We start from the raw sequence: 18,054 nt of genomic DNA, 5'->3' as shown, positions 1-18,054 counted from the left end.
GAGGCAACTTGTTTTCTTAGTTTCCTCATCTGTAAAATAGAGACAGCATTGTTTCCATCTCCTGTATCCTTACCAATTGCAATATTCTATAATTCTGAGTGTTGTAGGAGAGAGTCTGAACTTAAAAATATATATATATCCAGATCCTGAAGATGTTATGATATAGGAAGAAAAAGGAATCAAGAAAAATTATTTATAAACTGAGAGATGTAATATAGAAATGACAATATTTTATAAATGTCTAAGATCTAGAGATTTACATGCATATTTCAGCAATCTAAAACAATACTCCAATTAGTGAAGTCACCTCTTTGGCCAATTTGCAATGAGAAAATGATATGGCTTAATTTGTTCAAGTACTTTAAAATCCATACGATGATATGTAAATATAAATTTCTGAAAATAATGATTAAACAAAATGATAACTGCAAATTTATTTTTAAATAGTTATGATTTATACAGTTAATTCACATATTGGAAAAAGTATTGGTGATGCAATAAAATTTTGTGTGTGCATTTGTGTTAAGCATTAGAAATGCCAGTTTAAAAGACAATTGTATCACCTATTTTCAGTCCTCATGTAAATTATGTCAACAGGGGGAAAAAAACAAACACCCAATTGTATCTCTACAGATTAGAGAATTTCTAACCCAAGGTTATCCATTGTTTGATTCAAGAATACAATACAGCCAGTGTCATTTCTACTACTGTTTTTGTTGGCGGGGGGAGGAAGGATTACCTAATTTTCTAGAATGCAGTACCAGTAGAGCCAGTTATTTTTAGAATTCCATTGATTCACAGATTCTGAAGAGCTGCAAAGGTATTTGGAAGAAATACAATTACAGTTTTAGACGAGATGCATGGATTTTAATGCATATGAGTCATGCTTTTATTTCTATGGCTGCCTTTGAAGTGCAAACCTTGGGATGTCTCTAAATTACAAACATCTGCCTTTTAGTGTAGCCCAATTAGAAGAGGAACTAATTGAACTAAAAATTGAACTATGTTACCCAAAAGATAAGAGATTCTTGGAATTTGCAAGACGTGAATCTCAGAGAAATCCTGAAATTTTTAACTCTTTGGCGAAATGTTCTCTAAACCTATTTTTTTATGAATCTAGTAAGATCAAAGCTAAGAGTCAGTTTCAGTGATGTATATAAACCAAGATGGAAATGCACCCTAATATTATACCCCATAGTGCCCAAGAATGATTATGTTTTAACCTGCCTTCTGCCTCTGTTTCTATTCCGTTAATTTACATGTTTTCAGAATAAAGGGATAAAGAAATTAACACCTTTATAAATATATTTCAAAATAACAGTGTCAAACTGCATGTCAAAAATTTGGGAACTTTGTGTGCAGTTAAAATAGCTAACCAAGGTATGAACCATACATGACATAGATCAGCATAATATAAGGTAATATTTCAAAGTATAGATCACATACTGTTTATGGTAAGTAGTGAAATCCCTTTAATAAGTCACTCTCAATACTTTTTGCTTACTGGAACACGATAGAAAATATAGGGATAATGAAATTTTTGTTTTGTGAAAAATTTCACTCATTTTTATACATATACATGCATGCATGTACTATGTATGTCGTGATGTAAAATACTTTTCTTACCATGGGTTGCAATTTAAAAATTTTGGAAGTTGATAATATGAGGCAGTGTTCTAGCCAGCAGCATCCTTTCATGGAATGAAATAATGTACCATGATTCTGGTGTTCTGAAGTTTCACATTGTGAACTTGTGTTTCTCAAAGGTGGGATTCACTTGTAAACAAAATCACACTTGGAAACTATCACTTAACATAACTGAGAGTGCCGTTAAAGGAAAAAGCAATGAAAGCAGAATGGAGGTCAGTAGCCACATGGGGAAGAGTGGGCATGTCATTGAAATGGCAGACATAATTCTCTCTGAGAAGTTGTCAGAACAAGGTGTAACAGAGCTTCTAAGTGTGGGGCATCCTAATGGGGAACATCCTGAGTACAACAAACTTCACGTACAGAAATTCTTATATTGGAGAAAGTGAAAAATAAAGTAACTGGTGTACGATGTCAGAATTACTTTGTTTTATGACTAAGCATTCAATTCCTAGCAACTATTTAGTTTTTGTAGTAATGCAGGATACCAACTTTTTTTTTAGCCTACTGGAAAGCGTCTCTTTTTTCTCCTTTTCTTATGAAAAGTTTTATCTTGGTGTAAGCATTTTAAATTGTAAAAAAGAACATCTGCCACTTTTTCAGGAATCTAAGCATCGTTTAAATTAATAAGTGGTTATCATTATTTAGTGGTGAACAGTACACCAAGGACCAGACACTTTCATTCAAAATGTGAACTCATAGGGCACCTGGCTGGCTTGGTCAGTGGAACATGCAACTCTTGATCTCAGGGTTGTGAGTTTGAGACCCAAATTCAGTATAGAGAGTACTTAAAAATAAAATCTAAAAAAAAAGTAATGAAAGTATTTTTGGATCACTTTTTTATTTTTACTGAAATCCATATTTTGGCATCACCCTTATATTTGTTATGGATAAAAAACATACATAGCTACATATTTAGGTATTTCTTGTCATGGGGCTAACTGTTGATTAAATGCAGACACGTCTTACCTAGATAAGCAAACTGAGGCCCAAAGAAGTGCTATAGAAGGGAGCACGTGGGTGGCTCAGTTAGGCATCCGACTCTTGATTTTGACTCAGGTCATGATCTCACAGTTGTACTGGCAGCATGGACTACTTGGGATTCTCTCTCTCCCTTCCTCTCTGCTCCCACCCCCAAATAAATAAATAAATAAATAAACAAACAAACTTTTAAAAAAAGTGATATGGGTGGCCCAGAGTCATGCAACCTTCTAAGTGGTCAGTGACAAAGGAATGTCCTTTATCTTTATAAGGTCATGACTAGTTTCAATAGTACAGTGCCAGGAGCATAGTAGGCTATCAGCAAATTTATGGAATGAGTGCATTAGCCAATATAATATTAAATTTCAACACTTCGTATTCAAGCCATTTTCCTGAATTGTGGCCCCTTTCTTTTTAGTTTTATCCATTGTGATTTTCTTTTAGACTTTTCTTTAGCACTGAATTTTCCTGAGCCCTTCCTGACAAATGTTACCAGTAGTTAGAGGCTATAAACCAATGTATCAGCTGTTCTAAATTAAAAATTAAGATTATCAATTTGCTTAGTTTTTGCTGCACCTGTCCTACTGGTTGTGCCATTTCTCCCTCCGCTCTTCCCCCTTAGCCAGAAAGAACTTCCAGCTCACTAGAACAGATTGCCATCCCTCCCACAAATAAGCACGGTCTTATACATTTGGCAGCATTGAAAAGGCTCCCTTCACAAAGCCTAGTTAGAAGCTTCCTCCAGAACTCCTGTGAGTCAGTGGTGTGTTTATTGCAACAGACCTTTCATCATTGTCTTCATTAAACCTGGTCCTTTTCTGAGAGGAAGGAGTGGAGAGAACCATTCTTTCATAGACTTCATCAATGGCTTTATTAAAGCTACTCATTTATATTAATCAGCATGCAGATTAGGGCTCATCTGGGTTGTTTGTGCCCAGGTGGTGGGTGAGTAGATTCACCCCTTATTTGGCCACTGCCGCTGCTCCCTGTGTTCCTCAGAGGTCGCTTCTCCATTGAGGCTGCCAGCCTGAAAGCTCTGGCTGAGCACTGGGGACTGAATCCACCTGGAACAGGATAGTTTGCTTAAACCCAGTCTGTAAATGATAAAGTACTTTACAAATGTTAGATGTTATTATTGGTCTCTGTGGGAGAGCACTACTTCTTAACCGGTTTCTCTCTACCTCACCTTGGTGTAATGTAAGTAAATCTTCCCATCATTAAATGCATCTCTCAGACACTCTGTGCTTCGTTTGTATGAAGAGGAATTGAAGAGTGAAGCTGACTGCCCTGGTTACTATTAGCAGGCTATTCGGCATCCTTTATCTGTAAAAATATTTTTCTGTAAGACATTTTTACTGACAATATTGGTTTTGTGGCTTAAAAAAAATCTTGACAATATCACTTCAAATATCAAAGCTTTTTGGAAAGGACATATTTATGCTAAATCTGTCTTTTGTTCCTCCCAAGATGTATATGAGAATTAATTCTTCCCCAAGGGCGTTTTACCTTTGCAACTGCTTCATGCATTACTATTTCTTCGTAGAGGTGGAGGAAGGCATGCAATAAATTTGTGTGTAATTAATGCCATCAGCACTGCAGATGCATGCACACACATGACTATTTTCCTTTGCTAGCAGCTGTTAAAAGAGTAGTAAAGGCTGAGGAGCTGTGTATTCGTTTGCCTCCTAAATAGAGTGATGGATCACACGTTGTCATTCTACACTGTAGTAAAAACTCATTAAAATAACCTTTCCAGTGCAGGTTTTTGAAAGACGATTATAACTCTGTAATAGCCTCCACAGTTTTTTATATACCACACGAGTTAAGTATGGGACAACCTTTTTTTTTTTTAGTATTTATTTTGAGAGAGTGTGATCAGGGCAAGGGCAGAGAGAGAGAGAATCCCAAGCAGGCTCTGCACTGTCAGCACAGAGACACAGGGCTCGACCTCACAAACTGTAGATCATGACCCGAGCTGAAATCAAGAGCCAGATGCTTAACCAACTGAATCACCCAGGCACTCCCATAGCAACCTTTTTTAAGTGAGTTAAAATACAACTATACTACTTTACTACATCAACTCAGATAGGTTATGCTGGCTCGAGCTTTTATTGAGCCACATTAGTTTATAGTTAACATTTTTCTAAACATTTAGTTGTATTTTACTTTTTATTTGGGATGGGGGCTCCTTTGCTCATATTAAGTGGTCTGGTTTACTGGTTAACTATCTACAGCTCAGCCGAGACTATTCCATCTGTCAAATGCTAACGATGGTACTCCTGGATCACATCTATTGAGATAGACACACTTGTCTCCACAGAATGCTGTACCGCCACTTGCTGATCTTATTTATGCTGATCCAGCGACCTTTGATTGATTGATATATTCCAGAGATCAATTTGTGGACACAGGTTTGGAAGCCTCTCTGAAACTAAAAGCAGAGCATGCTTCCCCCTCCCTGCCTCACCCTATGGAAATAGGTTTATTGTTTTACCTGATTATAAAAGCAATACAATAAAAGTGGGGAGAAAATGTAATACACTGTAAATTTAAGTAGTTATAAATTTATCAATTACAAATTTAAGCAATTCAGAAAAGTTGAAAAAGATAAATTTTTAATCAAAAATCAGAAGCTTACCATTTATACATTATCATTATTATTAATACTTTGTTGTCCTTTCAATTTAAAAAAAAAATTTTTGTTAGTTTTGAGAGAAAGAAAGAGCACACATTCACAAGCCAGGGAGAGGCAGAGAGAGAGAAAGAGAGAGACACAGAATCCGAAGCAGACTCCAAGCTCTGAGCTGTCAGCACAGAGCCCTACACGGGGCTTGAACCCATGAACCATGGAATCATGACCTGAGCCAAAGCCAGACACTTAACTAACTGAGCCACCCAGGCACCCTTAAAATTTTGTTCTCTTTTCAGACTTTTCTCTCAGCATATATAAACACGTAGATTGACTTCACTTTGTCTTAAAAATACCTATCATGCTATTCTGTTTTGTAATCAACTTTTTTCTTTTTCTTAAGATATTCCAGACATCCTTAGCAGCATGAAGATGTTATTTGGACATTGTGCTCTCTTACCACCCCCTACTTCTCTTAATTTCTATTTTTTTATGATAGGGATTCTATTATAGCTCAGGGCATAATCACCACAACACCTTTTGCAAGCGCACATGCATCACTTTTTGCTTTTCAGTTAAGAAAAATCACTGAATTGTAGTTACTCTTGCCAGAAGATAAAGAATGAGGCAATTACATATTCCCCTGAGACTGATGAAATTTGTCCTGCAAATTAACTGTTTAAGAAATTCATTCCATCAATTATATGTCAATTAAAAATAATAATAAAAGAAATGTATTCCAAACAAGGTGCCCCCTAGAAACTAGCTCATAACACAGTCTGAACTTCTGGCTCACTAAAATCTAGGGTGTTACTCGGAAGACGGGGGAATAGTATATGGCATTGCCGTACAGTCAGATTTCAACGTGACAAATTAGAAAGAAAAGCATTTTTGTATGGCATGTGCAGGTGAGCAATTCTGCCATTCTTGCAACCTCCAGAAATGTGGAAATAAACTTACCTCCTGCTTGATTACTGTCTAGACAGCCAAAGTAAACTTTATAACACTGATGGTGACAGATTCTCTTCTAAGTTCTACATTTACTCATTAGAGAGGAAGTGATGTGGCCAAGTAGAACCATTATTTGTTTGACACAACTTTTCACTTAAACCTAATATTCTGAACCCAATAGTATGAATTATTCCCAAGCATTAGAGCCATTCAAGACCCAGAACTCAGCAATGTTGACCTTTAATTGACCCAAGTAGGATGTTTTTGTCAGTAGGTGAGGTAGGCTATCAGGTCATAATGGTTTAGAACATGGAAATGGTTTAGAAAATGGAAATTGTTTAATTAGGATTCTAGGTCTTGAAATGAAGGGGGCTTGGATACAAAAACTTTCATGAAGAAAGTAATCAGGAGAGTTCAGACAGAGGGAAAGGTCCATGCGAAGAGAACAGATAAAAATAATATCTGAGCGGGACACCTGGGTGGCTCAGTCAGTTGAGCATCCTGACTTCAGCTCAGGTCATGATCTTGCGGTCTGTGAGTTCGAGCCCTGTGTTGGGCTCTGTGCTGACAGCTCAGAGCCTGGACCTGCTTTGGATTCTAAGTCTCCCTCTCTCTCTGCCCCTCCCCCACTCGCACTCTGTGTGTGTGTGTCTGTGTGTGTGTGTGTGTGTGTTTCTCTCTCAAAAATAAACATTAACAAAATAATAATTTTAAAACTTAAAAAATAAATAAACCTTTGGTGAGCAAAGATATCTCACCAAACTCTATAAAAGAGCAGTTTTTAACTCTTCATGCCTAATTATAAATACTAAGATTTGCATTTCTAGAAGCTCGGAATCAGAATTGAAAGGGATCTTAAAGAGTTATGTTTTGCAACTTCTCTCATTTTATAGTTGAAAAAAATTAATTGTTCTGCCCCAGATCTCACAATGACATTAGTAGGAGGTCTTGAAGTAGAGTCAAGATCCTCTGGCTCCTAATGCCCTGCCCTATTTCATTATGGTCCTCTAATTGTTGGGCTTCTAAGGGTAGCTAACATTGNTGGAGGTTCTTAATCTTTCTCATGGTGCCCTTGTTAAGAGCACCAGGAAGTGGAGGGCTTGGGCTCTTAGTCTCAGGAGATCTGGCAGTTAGGCTTCTGGATTCTGTGGCTGCCTTTATTCTTGCTACCATTGTGAGTTGCTGGAACAAATCATTCCACAAGAATCTGAGGGAGAAAAGTATCATGAAGCAGGTGCTTTCTTAGACTGAAGCACAAAAATTGTCTGTAAACAGCTGTCTATGGTAGTAAGCCATGTATTGAAAAAAGATCAGATCAGTAAATGGTCTTGTTAAAACACATGTAGCTCAGTCCTCTGGTCTTTCTAGAAATATAATTTTAAAGGAGGATAATACTTAAACACATCTCTCTCTGGTATAATTTAAAAAGTAAGGGCTCCTGGGCGGCTCTGTGGTTAAGCATCCAATTCTTGATTTTGGCTCAGGTCATGATCTCATGGTCATGAGATTGAGCCCCACATTAGGCTCAGCACTGGGCATGGAGGCTGCTTGAGATTCTGTCTCCCTCTCCTCCCCTGCTTACACACGTGTTCATGCGTGTGATTGCTCTCTCTCAAAAAAATAATAAAAATAAAAGTTACGTACATTTCAGGCAATGGAAAGAGATTTATATGTGCACTGAGTAAGTCACCCTTGCGTCGGAAACATTCAACTCCCCTAGGCTATTTCTGCTTTTCATAATCTCTTACCTTCCTCAGTTTGTTAACCCAAGGATGTCCAAAGCTTCTTCCTCAGTGATCATCATTGGCTATGGAAGTGTATTCTGCTCAAATAATTATAGCTGTTTGAAAGTATGGGTCATTTATAAATCTTGAACTTTGAAGTACAGGTCTACGTATATCTGCTAACTACATTAACGAGAAAAAGAGAAAGGAGAAAATAAAATGTCTCTGTTGCCTCTGCCTTGTCTGAAATCTCAGAGAAGTAAAGGCACAGTTTAGTTATCCAGAGCCAGATCCATTGTTAAAAGTTCATGCCATCATTTTGACATTTAGTGTTGGACTTTCTCTTTATAAATCCCTCTTCACTTTACCAGTGCTGGTCTCCGAGCTTGAACTGTTTCAAAACCATAACATTTCTTAGTGAGTGATTGATCTGTATTACGTGTCCAGTCATCAGGGGGATCTTGGGATGTTGCTTGTATAAACTGTAATCCAATCTGATGCTGTGCATTTAGTTACAATCTTTCATAGACCTGTTGGTGATACTCTATCCTCCTGGATTTGGGAATAGAGCTTATCTGATACCTTCAGGGGGAAAAAATCCATTCATTTTCTTTCTTCCCCACTTAAATAACTCAACACATCTGGTAACACTGTAGGATCATTGTCCTTCCAGTTCCTCTGCAACTCATATTGCTACAATATTTCTTAAGTATTTGGTTACCTAAAGGGCAATGTGATTAAAAAAAAAAAAAAAACTTTGTATAGGTCTTACAAATTAACCCATCTGCAGAGCTAGAGAAAAAAAAATGGCTTTAATCAGCAAAATTTCCATATCAGCAGCCTTGTCTGTGTTACACAGTATGAATGTAAATATAAACTTGGAGATAAATGCTCTTGTGTTAAAATTTTAAAGCAAGTCTTTCCACAAATTAATATAATTTGTGTCTAAGAAAATGTTTATTAAATCTAAGGTACCTGAGATTAAAGTATCTTGTTGTTTGGGTCTGTATCCTTTGGCTTAATAATGTCTTCAATTACAAGAATGATAAAAGCTGAAACAAAATCCTTTAATTCAATCTGAACTGAGCTGAATTTTAGGAAGCAAAGAGTGGAAATCAGATATAATAGGACTGCATAATATAGGAAGCTAAATACACAAGATATTAAGACTTCATAAGAAGCAGTTGGGGCTGCTTTGAGGAATTCTTGTTTGGAACAGCGGCTTTGAAATACTACTATTTTATCCTCTTGAATTAAGATGGTTTATGCAAACAACTCTAAATTGTACAGTAGTTCCAAAGAGACTGTTTTCTGCTTGTTTTACATTCTGGAATAAGTTCAAAGCTTTTGATTTTGCTTGATTTTTTTTAACAGCCTGAGCCTTGAAAATAATACACATTTGATGAATATGATTTCAATATTGCAGTTCTATAAAAAATTTTCAAGTGTTTATGGTACATTTGACCCAGGGGCCCTCCACCAAATATATCCACAGCGCATTTTAAGTACAACAGAATGAACACATATGAAAGGTTAACCATTCTTTTGCTTTTGCTTTTCTTTCTGTATTAAGTATGAAAATTAGCATTGTAATGGCTCCCAGAATGGAGATACTGAAAAAGTATCCACCTGACAGAAATAAACATACAGAAAATAAATTGAGTTAAGATTTCATTAGGTATCTGAAACTTAAGCTTCTGTTCAAAATGGCTATTACTGGATTTTCATGTATATTCAATGCTGTGCTTGTAAGATTTTTTTTGCTTGAATTATGCCTGAAAAAAATTGGATTACAGCTCTAATATGCAGGTGGGCAGTGCCATTTGCCAGGATCTTTGTATATAACCCCGTTTTTTCTATCAAGCACAAGTACTGCCTTGCTGCTAAGCCTTCTGAGTCATTTTGAGGTAAAAATGGGCATAAAATCTTTTGTTTCTTTTATTTTTTTCCTTAATTTTTAGGTTGTGGAACTTTTAGCAAGTGCTCTTATGGACTTGGTACAGGGAGTCTACCGTGAAAATTCTACTTCAGCAAAGGTAACGATTGTGTATTCATTATAAAATGTTAGGTTAAAAACCCTCATGGCAAAACTAGAATTGACGAGCGAAAATGTCATTTTTGTTTTGTGTTTAAATTGTACATGACATTTTTTTTTAGATTAGTGTTTTGGCTACAAATTCATGGCCATACGCTTAGTACATAGCAGATTTAGCCAATTAAAACAACCTCTTATCCTCTGGCTGGATTCACAGTCTGTTCAATCTGCAGCAGCCCAGTAGACGCCAGGATGGCTGTGTCTAGTGGCTGGCAGGTAGCACCATCACAGGGCAGGCAGACTGGAGAGACAGCACGCGCTGAGGTGGCTGAGCGCAACCTTTCCCCAGAGGAAGGGGCCTTCCATGTCCCAGAAGAGTGGACATGATCTGAAGAGGATGACTTCTGAGGGCATGAGGAAGGAATGTGTTTTCTGTCCCAGATCCAGGATTTACTGCGTTATTAAATTGTCTGTGATAAGAAGTAGGATGATTGTGCAGTTGAATCATTCTGATTAATTATATAGATCTAGAATTAAGGTTTTTTGACTCATTTAACAGGACATCTTATGGGTTAGGTTTTATTTCTTTAAAATGCAGTTATTTCATTTCAGGAGGATATTGAATGTGTAGCAATTGCCTCATTGACCACCGCCATCATTTAGCATGGTATATGCTATTATACAGGATTCCTATCTTAGGGTTTCATTATTCTAACTTCTTTAGCTTCTGTATTAGCAAGATTTCACTCACTGCAAATTAGAGAAAATATGTGCATATGCACATCCTGGGCTTTTTGACATTTCCATTTGAAAAAAGAAGGACTGATTTTACTGGAAAATGAAACATAGGGCATGAGCAACTTGCATAGGAAATTTAGAAGTATAACCCAGGGACTCTGGATGGCTCAGAGAATAGTTAGTAAAAAATGAAGAATTGTACCTTGGATGTCTAACATTTGGTTCAAGGAACCACAGTCCCCAGGAGGCATATCTAACTTCACCTAAGCCGCCTAGTGGTATGTGGGACCCGGCAGGATATATGACCACAGTGGGACCCCCTTTGCTACATTTTTCAAAAATACACCATACTTCACTGTCATGGCTGAGGATTAGTAGCACATTGTAAAATGGAAGATTCCTGGTCCTGTTCCAGTCATAAGAAGCTGCCTCATGTATAGTATAATGAAGATGATGATCACTAAATAAGTAACTTACCCATGTTTCTTCATTTAATCTTCACAGAAAGCCCGCTAGCAGATACTGCTGCTATCCCCATTTGACATATGTGAAAACTGAGGTTTAGGAAAAGTTAAATAATTTGCAACTCATACAACTTACTACTTGAGATTTGAACTCCGGAGCTCAGATTCTTAACCTCACATTTTCTACCTTGATACCTTAATGAACCCCAATTTGCTAGCATCCCTCTGCCATACCTGAGATCCCACTGTGTAAGGTGATTACAGCGACCTCTTCTGGCCGTTGAGGCATTTTCCCCTGGTACAATTCCAACATGTTCACAGTAGTTCCATGTAAGATATTAATATCTTACAGTTAAATACCTTAATTTTTAAGCCAAAGTATTATTATTGGCTTTAGGGTTCTTGGTTTATTCACTCTTAACTGTTTGTCCACTATATAATTAGCCTAGTTTGTTAATAAGTACTTTCTGTATGTCAGGCAGACCTACTAGCAAAGACCATAATAAATGCTTAGATAGTACTTTACAGTTTGCTTATACTTTCTCTACAGTTACCCATAAAAAGGGGGACGTTTGTTGGTACGCTCATGTTATAGAGGAAGAGCCTGAGATTCAGGGATGACAAGAGGCAGGAAGGCCTATTATCTGGAAACTGTTGATGCATGTTTCACAGTGGCATGATCTGAACCCAGGTTTTTTGACTCCAAGTCCCACTTAAAATATTTCTTCCTGGGAAAGAGAAAAGAGGAAGCAACCAAAAGTCTTTGAAGGACTGTTGATCATACGTGCACTGCCACTTAGCAAGCACTAATTGCTGACTTTGATTAGCTAGCTTTACTCCAAAGAATCTGTAGCAATGCTTTGTCCATCTGCCCTCTTTCCCTAAAGGCTCCCAAACGCAACCCTTTAAAGCACTAACAACCTTCTTTAAGCAATTACATTTCTGAATATAGCCAAACCATTTAAAGAGCTGTTTTGGTTGGTTTTGTTTTCTTTTGTTTTGTTTTTATAACGGAAGCAAAATGAATAGTTGGACTGAAGCCGTGGGAGTGCTTCTTGATGCCTCCATTTGTGCCCCAGGTCCAATTTAGGCTTACCACACTTCCCTTCCTAACCAGAAAAATCCTGGCCTTTCTCCCCCCTCCATTGCAATGGCAGTTCAGAATTTGGGTTCTCTAACTTGGCCCAGGAATCCCTTCAGAGGCAGAGAGCACTGCCCCACATGGATTGCCTTCAAGGTTTTTATGTTCTGGCATGACTGGGAAGCAGCCACAAGTGAAGGTCATGTGGGAAGTGAGTGGCACAACCTCCGTAGCCTGGGGCCAGTTCAGTACACAAAAGAATTCCTTTGTGATTCAAAATCAGCTGCAAACCATTTCTTCTCTTTAGGGAGAAGAGAATACAATGGCAGTCTGTTTTCTATATGGCTACTTAATGCAGTGATGGAGAACCTTTGTAGTACGAAAATAGCTTTCTGAGGAGCAGTATCTATGTGACCAGGGTAGATGCACTAAAAGCAAATGGAGGAGAATTACAACTGACTATGTCCAAATCACCTTCTCCAGAAGTTTGTAATTACCTCATCCTCCTTTAAACTATGAAAATCTGTGTGACTTGTGTTAGGAATACTTGACAGAACATATGTAAATTGTGATCATGTAAACATTCAAAGTAATTTTGGAAATTCATCCTTCATTCTAGCTAATATTTTTAGCTTTGTGTTTGTTAGTGAATGAGCCTTTTTTTCCTTATAATAAAAATTAGCCATTGTGCTTTCTTCAGTGCTTATAACATTTCCTCTCTCTCTGTTTTGTTGTTGTTGTTAGCTAATTGGGGGGAGACAAGTATGTTAAATAGAAAAATTGCATTTTACTTTTTTTATTTTAAATTTATTTATTTTGAGAGAGAGTACAAGTGGGGGGATGGGAAGCGCAGAGAGAGCTAACAGGAGACAGAGAATCCCTGTGCTGATAGCACAGAGCCCAAACCAAACGGGGGTTCAATCCCACAAACCGTGAGGTCATGATCTGAGCCAAAATCAAGAATTAGATGCTTAGCCAACTGAGCCACGCAGGCGCCCCCCAAAAATTGCATTTTAAATGCCATGGTTGTTTACCATTCTAAGTGTTCCCCAAGTCCTGCCTTGTACATTGTATTCATGTTACTCACTGTACACACTAAACACTTTGCATTTTAGCAAAATTGGTTTTGAATCCACAGATCTTTATATCTAAAATCTTTATAACATCATTATCTTATAACTAGTTTCTAATTAGAAAAGTAACTACCTATTCAGTGATAAAAAATTGAAAGCACAGAAAAAGGTCAAGAGGAAAAAAGAAATTATTTTACATAAACCATCCCCCAGAAATGAATCATGATTACACTTTAATGTATTTCCTTCTAGATTTTATTCCATATTTAATAAATACAGAATATAAATAAAATAATATAATAAATACAGAATAGAATATAAAATAAAAATAAATAGACTTTTAAAAAAAGTTTTTAAAAGTTGGAAATGCAAACTGGTGCAGCCACTCTGGAAAGCAGGATGGAGGTTCCTCAGAAAATTAAAAATAGAACTACCCTGCGACCCAGCAATTGCACTACTGGGTATATATCCAAGGGATACAGGTATCCTGATTCAGAGGGGCACATGCACCCCAGTGTTTATAGCAGCACCATCAACAATAGCCAANAGATGTGATATATATATATATATATATATATATACATACATACACACACACATATACACAACAATATATATATGTACACATAAATATACACTATACACACACACACACACAATGGAGTATTACTTGGCAATCAAAAAGAATGAAATCTTGCCATTTGCAACTACATGGATGGAACTAGACGGTATTATGCTAAGCAAAGTTAGTCAGAGAAAGACAAATATCATGACTTCACTCATGAGGACTTTAAGACACAGAACAGCTGAACATAAGGGAAGGGAAACAAAAATAATATAAAAACAAGGAAAGGGACAAAACATAAGAGACTCTTTTATTTTATTTTATTCTTTAATAGTTTATTGTCTCCCTCTCTCTCTTCCCTTCCCATATAACATATAAATCATATANACACTATACACACACACACACACAATGGAGTATTACTTGGCAATCAAAAAGAATGAAATCTTGCCATTTGCAACTACATGGATGGAACTAGACGGTATTATGCTAAGCAAAGTTAGTCAGAGAAAGACAAATATCATGACTTCACTCATGAGGACTTTAAGACACAGAACAGATGAACATAAGGGAAGGGAAACAAAAATAATATAAAAACAAGGAAAGGGACAAAACATAAGAGACTCTTTTATTTTATTTTATTCTTTAATAGTTTATTGTCTCCCTCTCTCTCTTCCCTTCCCATATAACATATAAATCATATACAGTTGGTTTCCATATAACACCCAGTGCTCATCCCCACAAGTGCCCCCCTCTATGCCTATCACCCCCCTTCCCCTCTCGCCCACCCCCATCAGCCCTCAGTTCTCAGCATTCAAGAGTCTCTCATGGTTTTCCTCCCTCCGTCTACCCAACTATTTTTCCCCTTCTTCTCCCCCGCGGTCCTCTGTTAAGTTCCTCCTAATCCACCTATACGTGCAAACATATGGTATCTGAAGAGACTCTTTTAATATGGACAACAAACAGAGGGTTACTGGAGGGGGTGGGGGAGGGCAGGATGGGCTAAATGGATAAGGGGCATTAAGGAATCTACTCCTGAAATCATTGTTGTACTATATCTAACTAACTTGGATGTAAATTAAGAAATAAATTTTTTAAAAAGTTAAAAAAGTAAAATCTGTTCTTTAAAAAAAAAGAATATTTCCAATATATACAAAATTGATTGCTATCCTTAGAAAAGCCTGCTTATAAGATTGGCCTTTGGCTGGAATCTGGGAACTTGGATTTTAGGAGTGTCTCTATCATTATCTAACTGGTAAGTGCAACTCACTGTACCCAAACTGTTTCTGCAAATAAGGTGGTTTATTTTGAATACCTGCTTTCCTTCTGGGAGTCTGGAATGATGGTATACACTACACAGAGAGGATGACCAACCCCTACAAAAACACTGAGCGCTGAGTCTCCAATGAATTTTCCTGGTAGACAGTATTTCATATATGTTATCACATGTGTTCATTCCTGTAGGAATTAATCATATCCTGTTTGACTCCACTGGCAGAGAATTCTTAGAAGCTTGAGTCCAGTTTTCTGTAGACTTCATCTCATGCACCTTTTTCTGTTTGCTGGTTTTGTTTTATATCCTTTGCTGTAATAAACCACAGTTGTGAGTTGGACTATATGTTGAGTCCTGCTAGTCCTCCTAACAAGGTCATCAAACCTTGGGGTGGTCTTAGAGACTCGTAAACACTCTTTTTCTGATTCTATATTGTTTATTTCCACCCACTCGTACTCCTTCCTTGGGAATCTAATCAAGGTCCACTGCAACACTCAGGTTGATTTTGAAATGGGGAACAGCACACCTCTTTCCTGTCTTCAGAGATTCTGCTCATGTTGGCTTGGCCGCAGTCTCAGGGAAAGTGAGAGGGTTTTAAAGAGGATCCAGTTCTCTTGGAAAGGAACTGGTTTTAACAGAGCTACTAAAATTACAAAGATCCATTCTATATTTTTTACAAGCATAGATTATAGTTTCAGTATATTATTCTCTTATGAGAAGTAGACAAGGTCACTTCTGCCCATTTATTTATTTATTTATTTATTCATTCTTTATGCTTATCTTCCTTGGTCCCTTAGCCTCTTTCAAGTAAAATACAAGAATAAGATATTTCAGTCCACCAGGAAGTTATAGATTGGTGCCTACCTGCAAAGTCCAATGCCACCTTCTAAAATACAATAAAAAGATTAGCAAGGTGAGTTTTGTCCATTGAAAAACATAACGAGGAAAATGTGAACAAAAGGTCACATCTGGTTGGGAAAATCAGAAAAGACTTCAAGAGAATGTGATATTTGAAGTGGACATTTAAGGATAGGAAGGATATCTGTTGATGGAGAAGGATGTCATTCCAGGCAGAGGGAATAGCATGACCAAAAGTAGGGAGGCATATTTAAGATCAGGCCTTCATCCACATTAGAATAAAGGAATAGTAAGAAGACTGGAAAGGGAGGTTTTGTCACATGCTTGAAGACTTGTGTTGCCAGAATATAGAACTAAAACCACATTTAGTACTTGAAATAAGGGAGGGATTAAAGATTTTGTTTAATTTTTTAATGTTTACTTTTGAGAGAGAACATGAGCAGGGGAGGGGCAGAGAAATTTGGGAGACACAGAATCCCAAGCAGGCTCCAGGCTCTGAGCTGTCAGTACAGAGCTCAGACTCACAAATCATGAGATCATGAACTGAGCTGAAGTTGAACACTTAACTGAGCCACCCAGGTGCTCCAGGATTGAAGATTTTTAAACAAAGGAATTACATGATCAAGTTAACCTTTGAGAAAGTTAATTCATCAGTAGTCATTACGATGGTTTACAGGAAATTAAAGGTATGTGAAAACAGTTAGAAAGCCAAAACAATAAAGGCTGGGGGTACTCTTCTTCCTATTTAATGTAGTTGGCCCCTTCTTGATATTCATATCTCTACGTCAACATCTTTTCAGAGACCAGCCCCTCACCCAATCTGAAGTAGCCACCCTGTTTAATTCCCTTTATCTTCATCATAGTTGTCACCCTCTGATACTTTTCTTATGGTTTCTCCTACAAGCGTATAAACTCTGTGGGAGGTAGACTTTTGTTTACCATTGTATTCCTAATACCAGAACAGTGCCTAGCACATTAGTAGTAGCCCAAAAATAGTTGTTAAATTAATGATATAGCTTTATTGATGTATAGTAGACTGCAAATATTTTCTTTCTTTATTTTTATTTTTTACTGTCTGTTTTTTTGGAGAGAGAGAGAGACAGAATGTGAGTCAGGGAGGGACAGAGAGTGAGACACAGAATCTGAATTAGGCTCCAGTCTCAGAGCTGTCAGCACAAAGCCTGGCACGGAGCCAAAACCCACAGACTGGGAGATCATGACCTGATCCGAAGTTGGACACTTAACCAACTGAGCCACCCAGATGCCCAACGTTTTATTTTATTTTTTGAGAGACAGAGAGAGACAGAGCATGAGCAGGGAAGGGGCAGAGAGAGAGGGAGACACAGAATCCAAAACAGGCTCCAGGCTCTGAGCCGTCAGCACAGAGCCTGATGCAGGGCTCAAACACATCAATGGGAGATCATGACCTAAGCCAAAGTCGGATGCTCAACCAACTGCAGGCACCCCAAACTGCAAATTTCTCAAGTACACAATCTGATGTTTTAATATTTGTGTGTACCATTGAAACTATCATCATAATCAAGATAATAAACATAGCCATTACTCCCAAAGAGCAGGCTTGCTTACTACTTGCTACAAAAGCAGTATCCTCAAAACTCAGTTGTTTCATTTGTTTGCTTTTAGCTGTAACACAAATCCACTGAAGGCATAACATCCATATGAGTCCACATTGTTGCCCCTGCAGGACTTGGGATCAACAGTAACCAACACAAATATGCTCATGCACATGCTTTTTGCTGTGCCATGAATAATAAAGTCCTTTATCTCTGATCCAGGAGTCTTGTGTCTTATGTTAGCATCACTAAAATAGTCTCAGGCTAATTCATTAGTTTGTATGTAAGGTAAAGCAAACTCTCAGACCCAAGAGCTAGAGCTCCCAACACAATGTTGAAGTAATGAGAATGGACATTCTTGACATGGCTCCTGTTGCTACCAGAAAGACATTCAGTATTTCACCATTAACTGTGATGTTAGTTGTAGGTTTTTGTTTTTGTTTATAGAGGCTCTTGATTAG

The 18,054-nt window shown here is 37.5% G+C and overlaps 1 protein-coding gene across 3 annotated transcripts in view; it reads left to right on the top strand.

The window, feature by feature from the left end:
* The window catches only part of PDSS2 (decaprenyl diphosphate synthase subunit 2), a 260,551-nt gene that overhangs the window by 173,389 nt on the left and 69,108 nt on the right, over positions 1–18,054 (top strand). For 2 of the 3 annotated variants that reach the window (XM_077780013.1, XM_077780012.1), the window contains one exon: positions 9,894–9,968. The exons of the other annotated variant lie outside the window; for it this stretch is intronic. In XM_077780013.1, coding sequence (XP_077636139.1) covers positions 9,894–9,968 — 75 coding nt within the window. The remainder of the gene's footprint in view (positions 1–9,893; positions 9,969–18,054) is intronic. 3 annotated transcript variants of the gene reach the window in all.

The sequence above is a fragment of the Crocuta crocuta genome, unplaced genomic scaffold, assembly GCF_008692635.1.
Source record: "Crocuta crocuta isolate KB4526 unplaced genomic scaffold, BGI_CrCroc_1.0 scaffold147, whole genome shotgun sequence".
Classification (NCBI taxonomy): Eukaryota; Metazoa; Chordata; class Mammalia; order Carnivora; family Hyaenidae; genus Crocuta; species Crocuta crocuta.
This window is presented reverse-complemented; position numbering and strand designations above follow the sequence as displayed.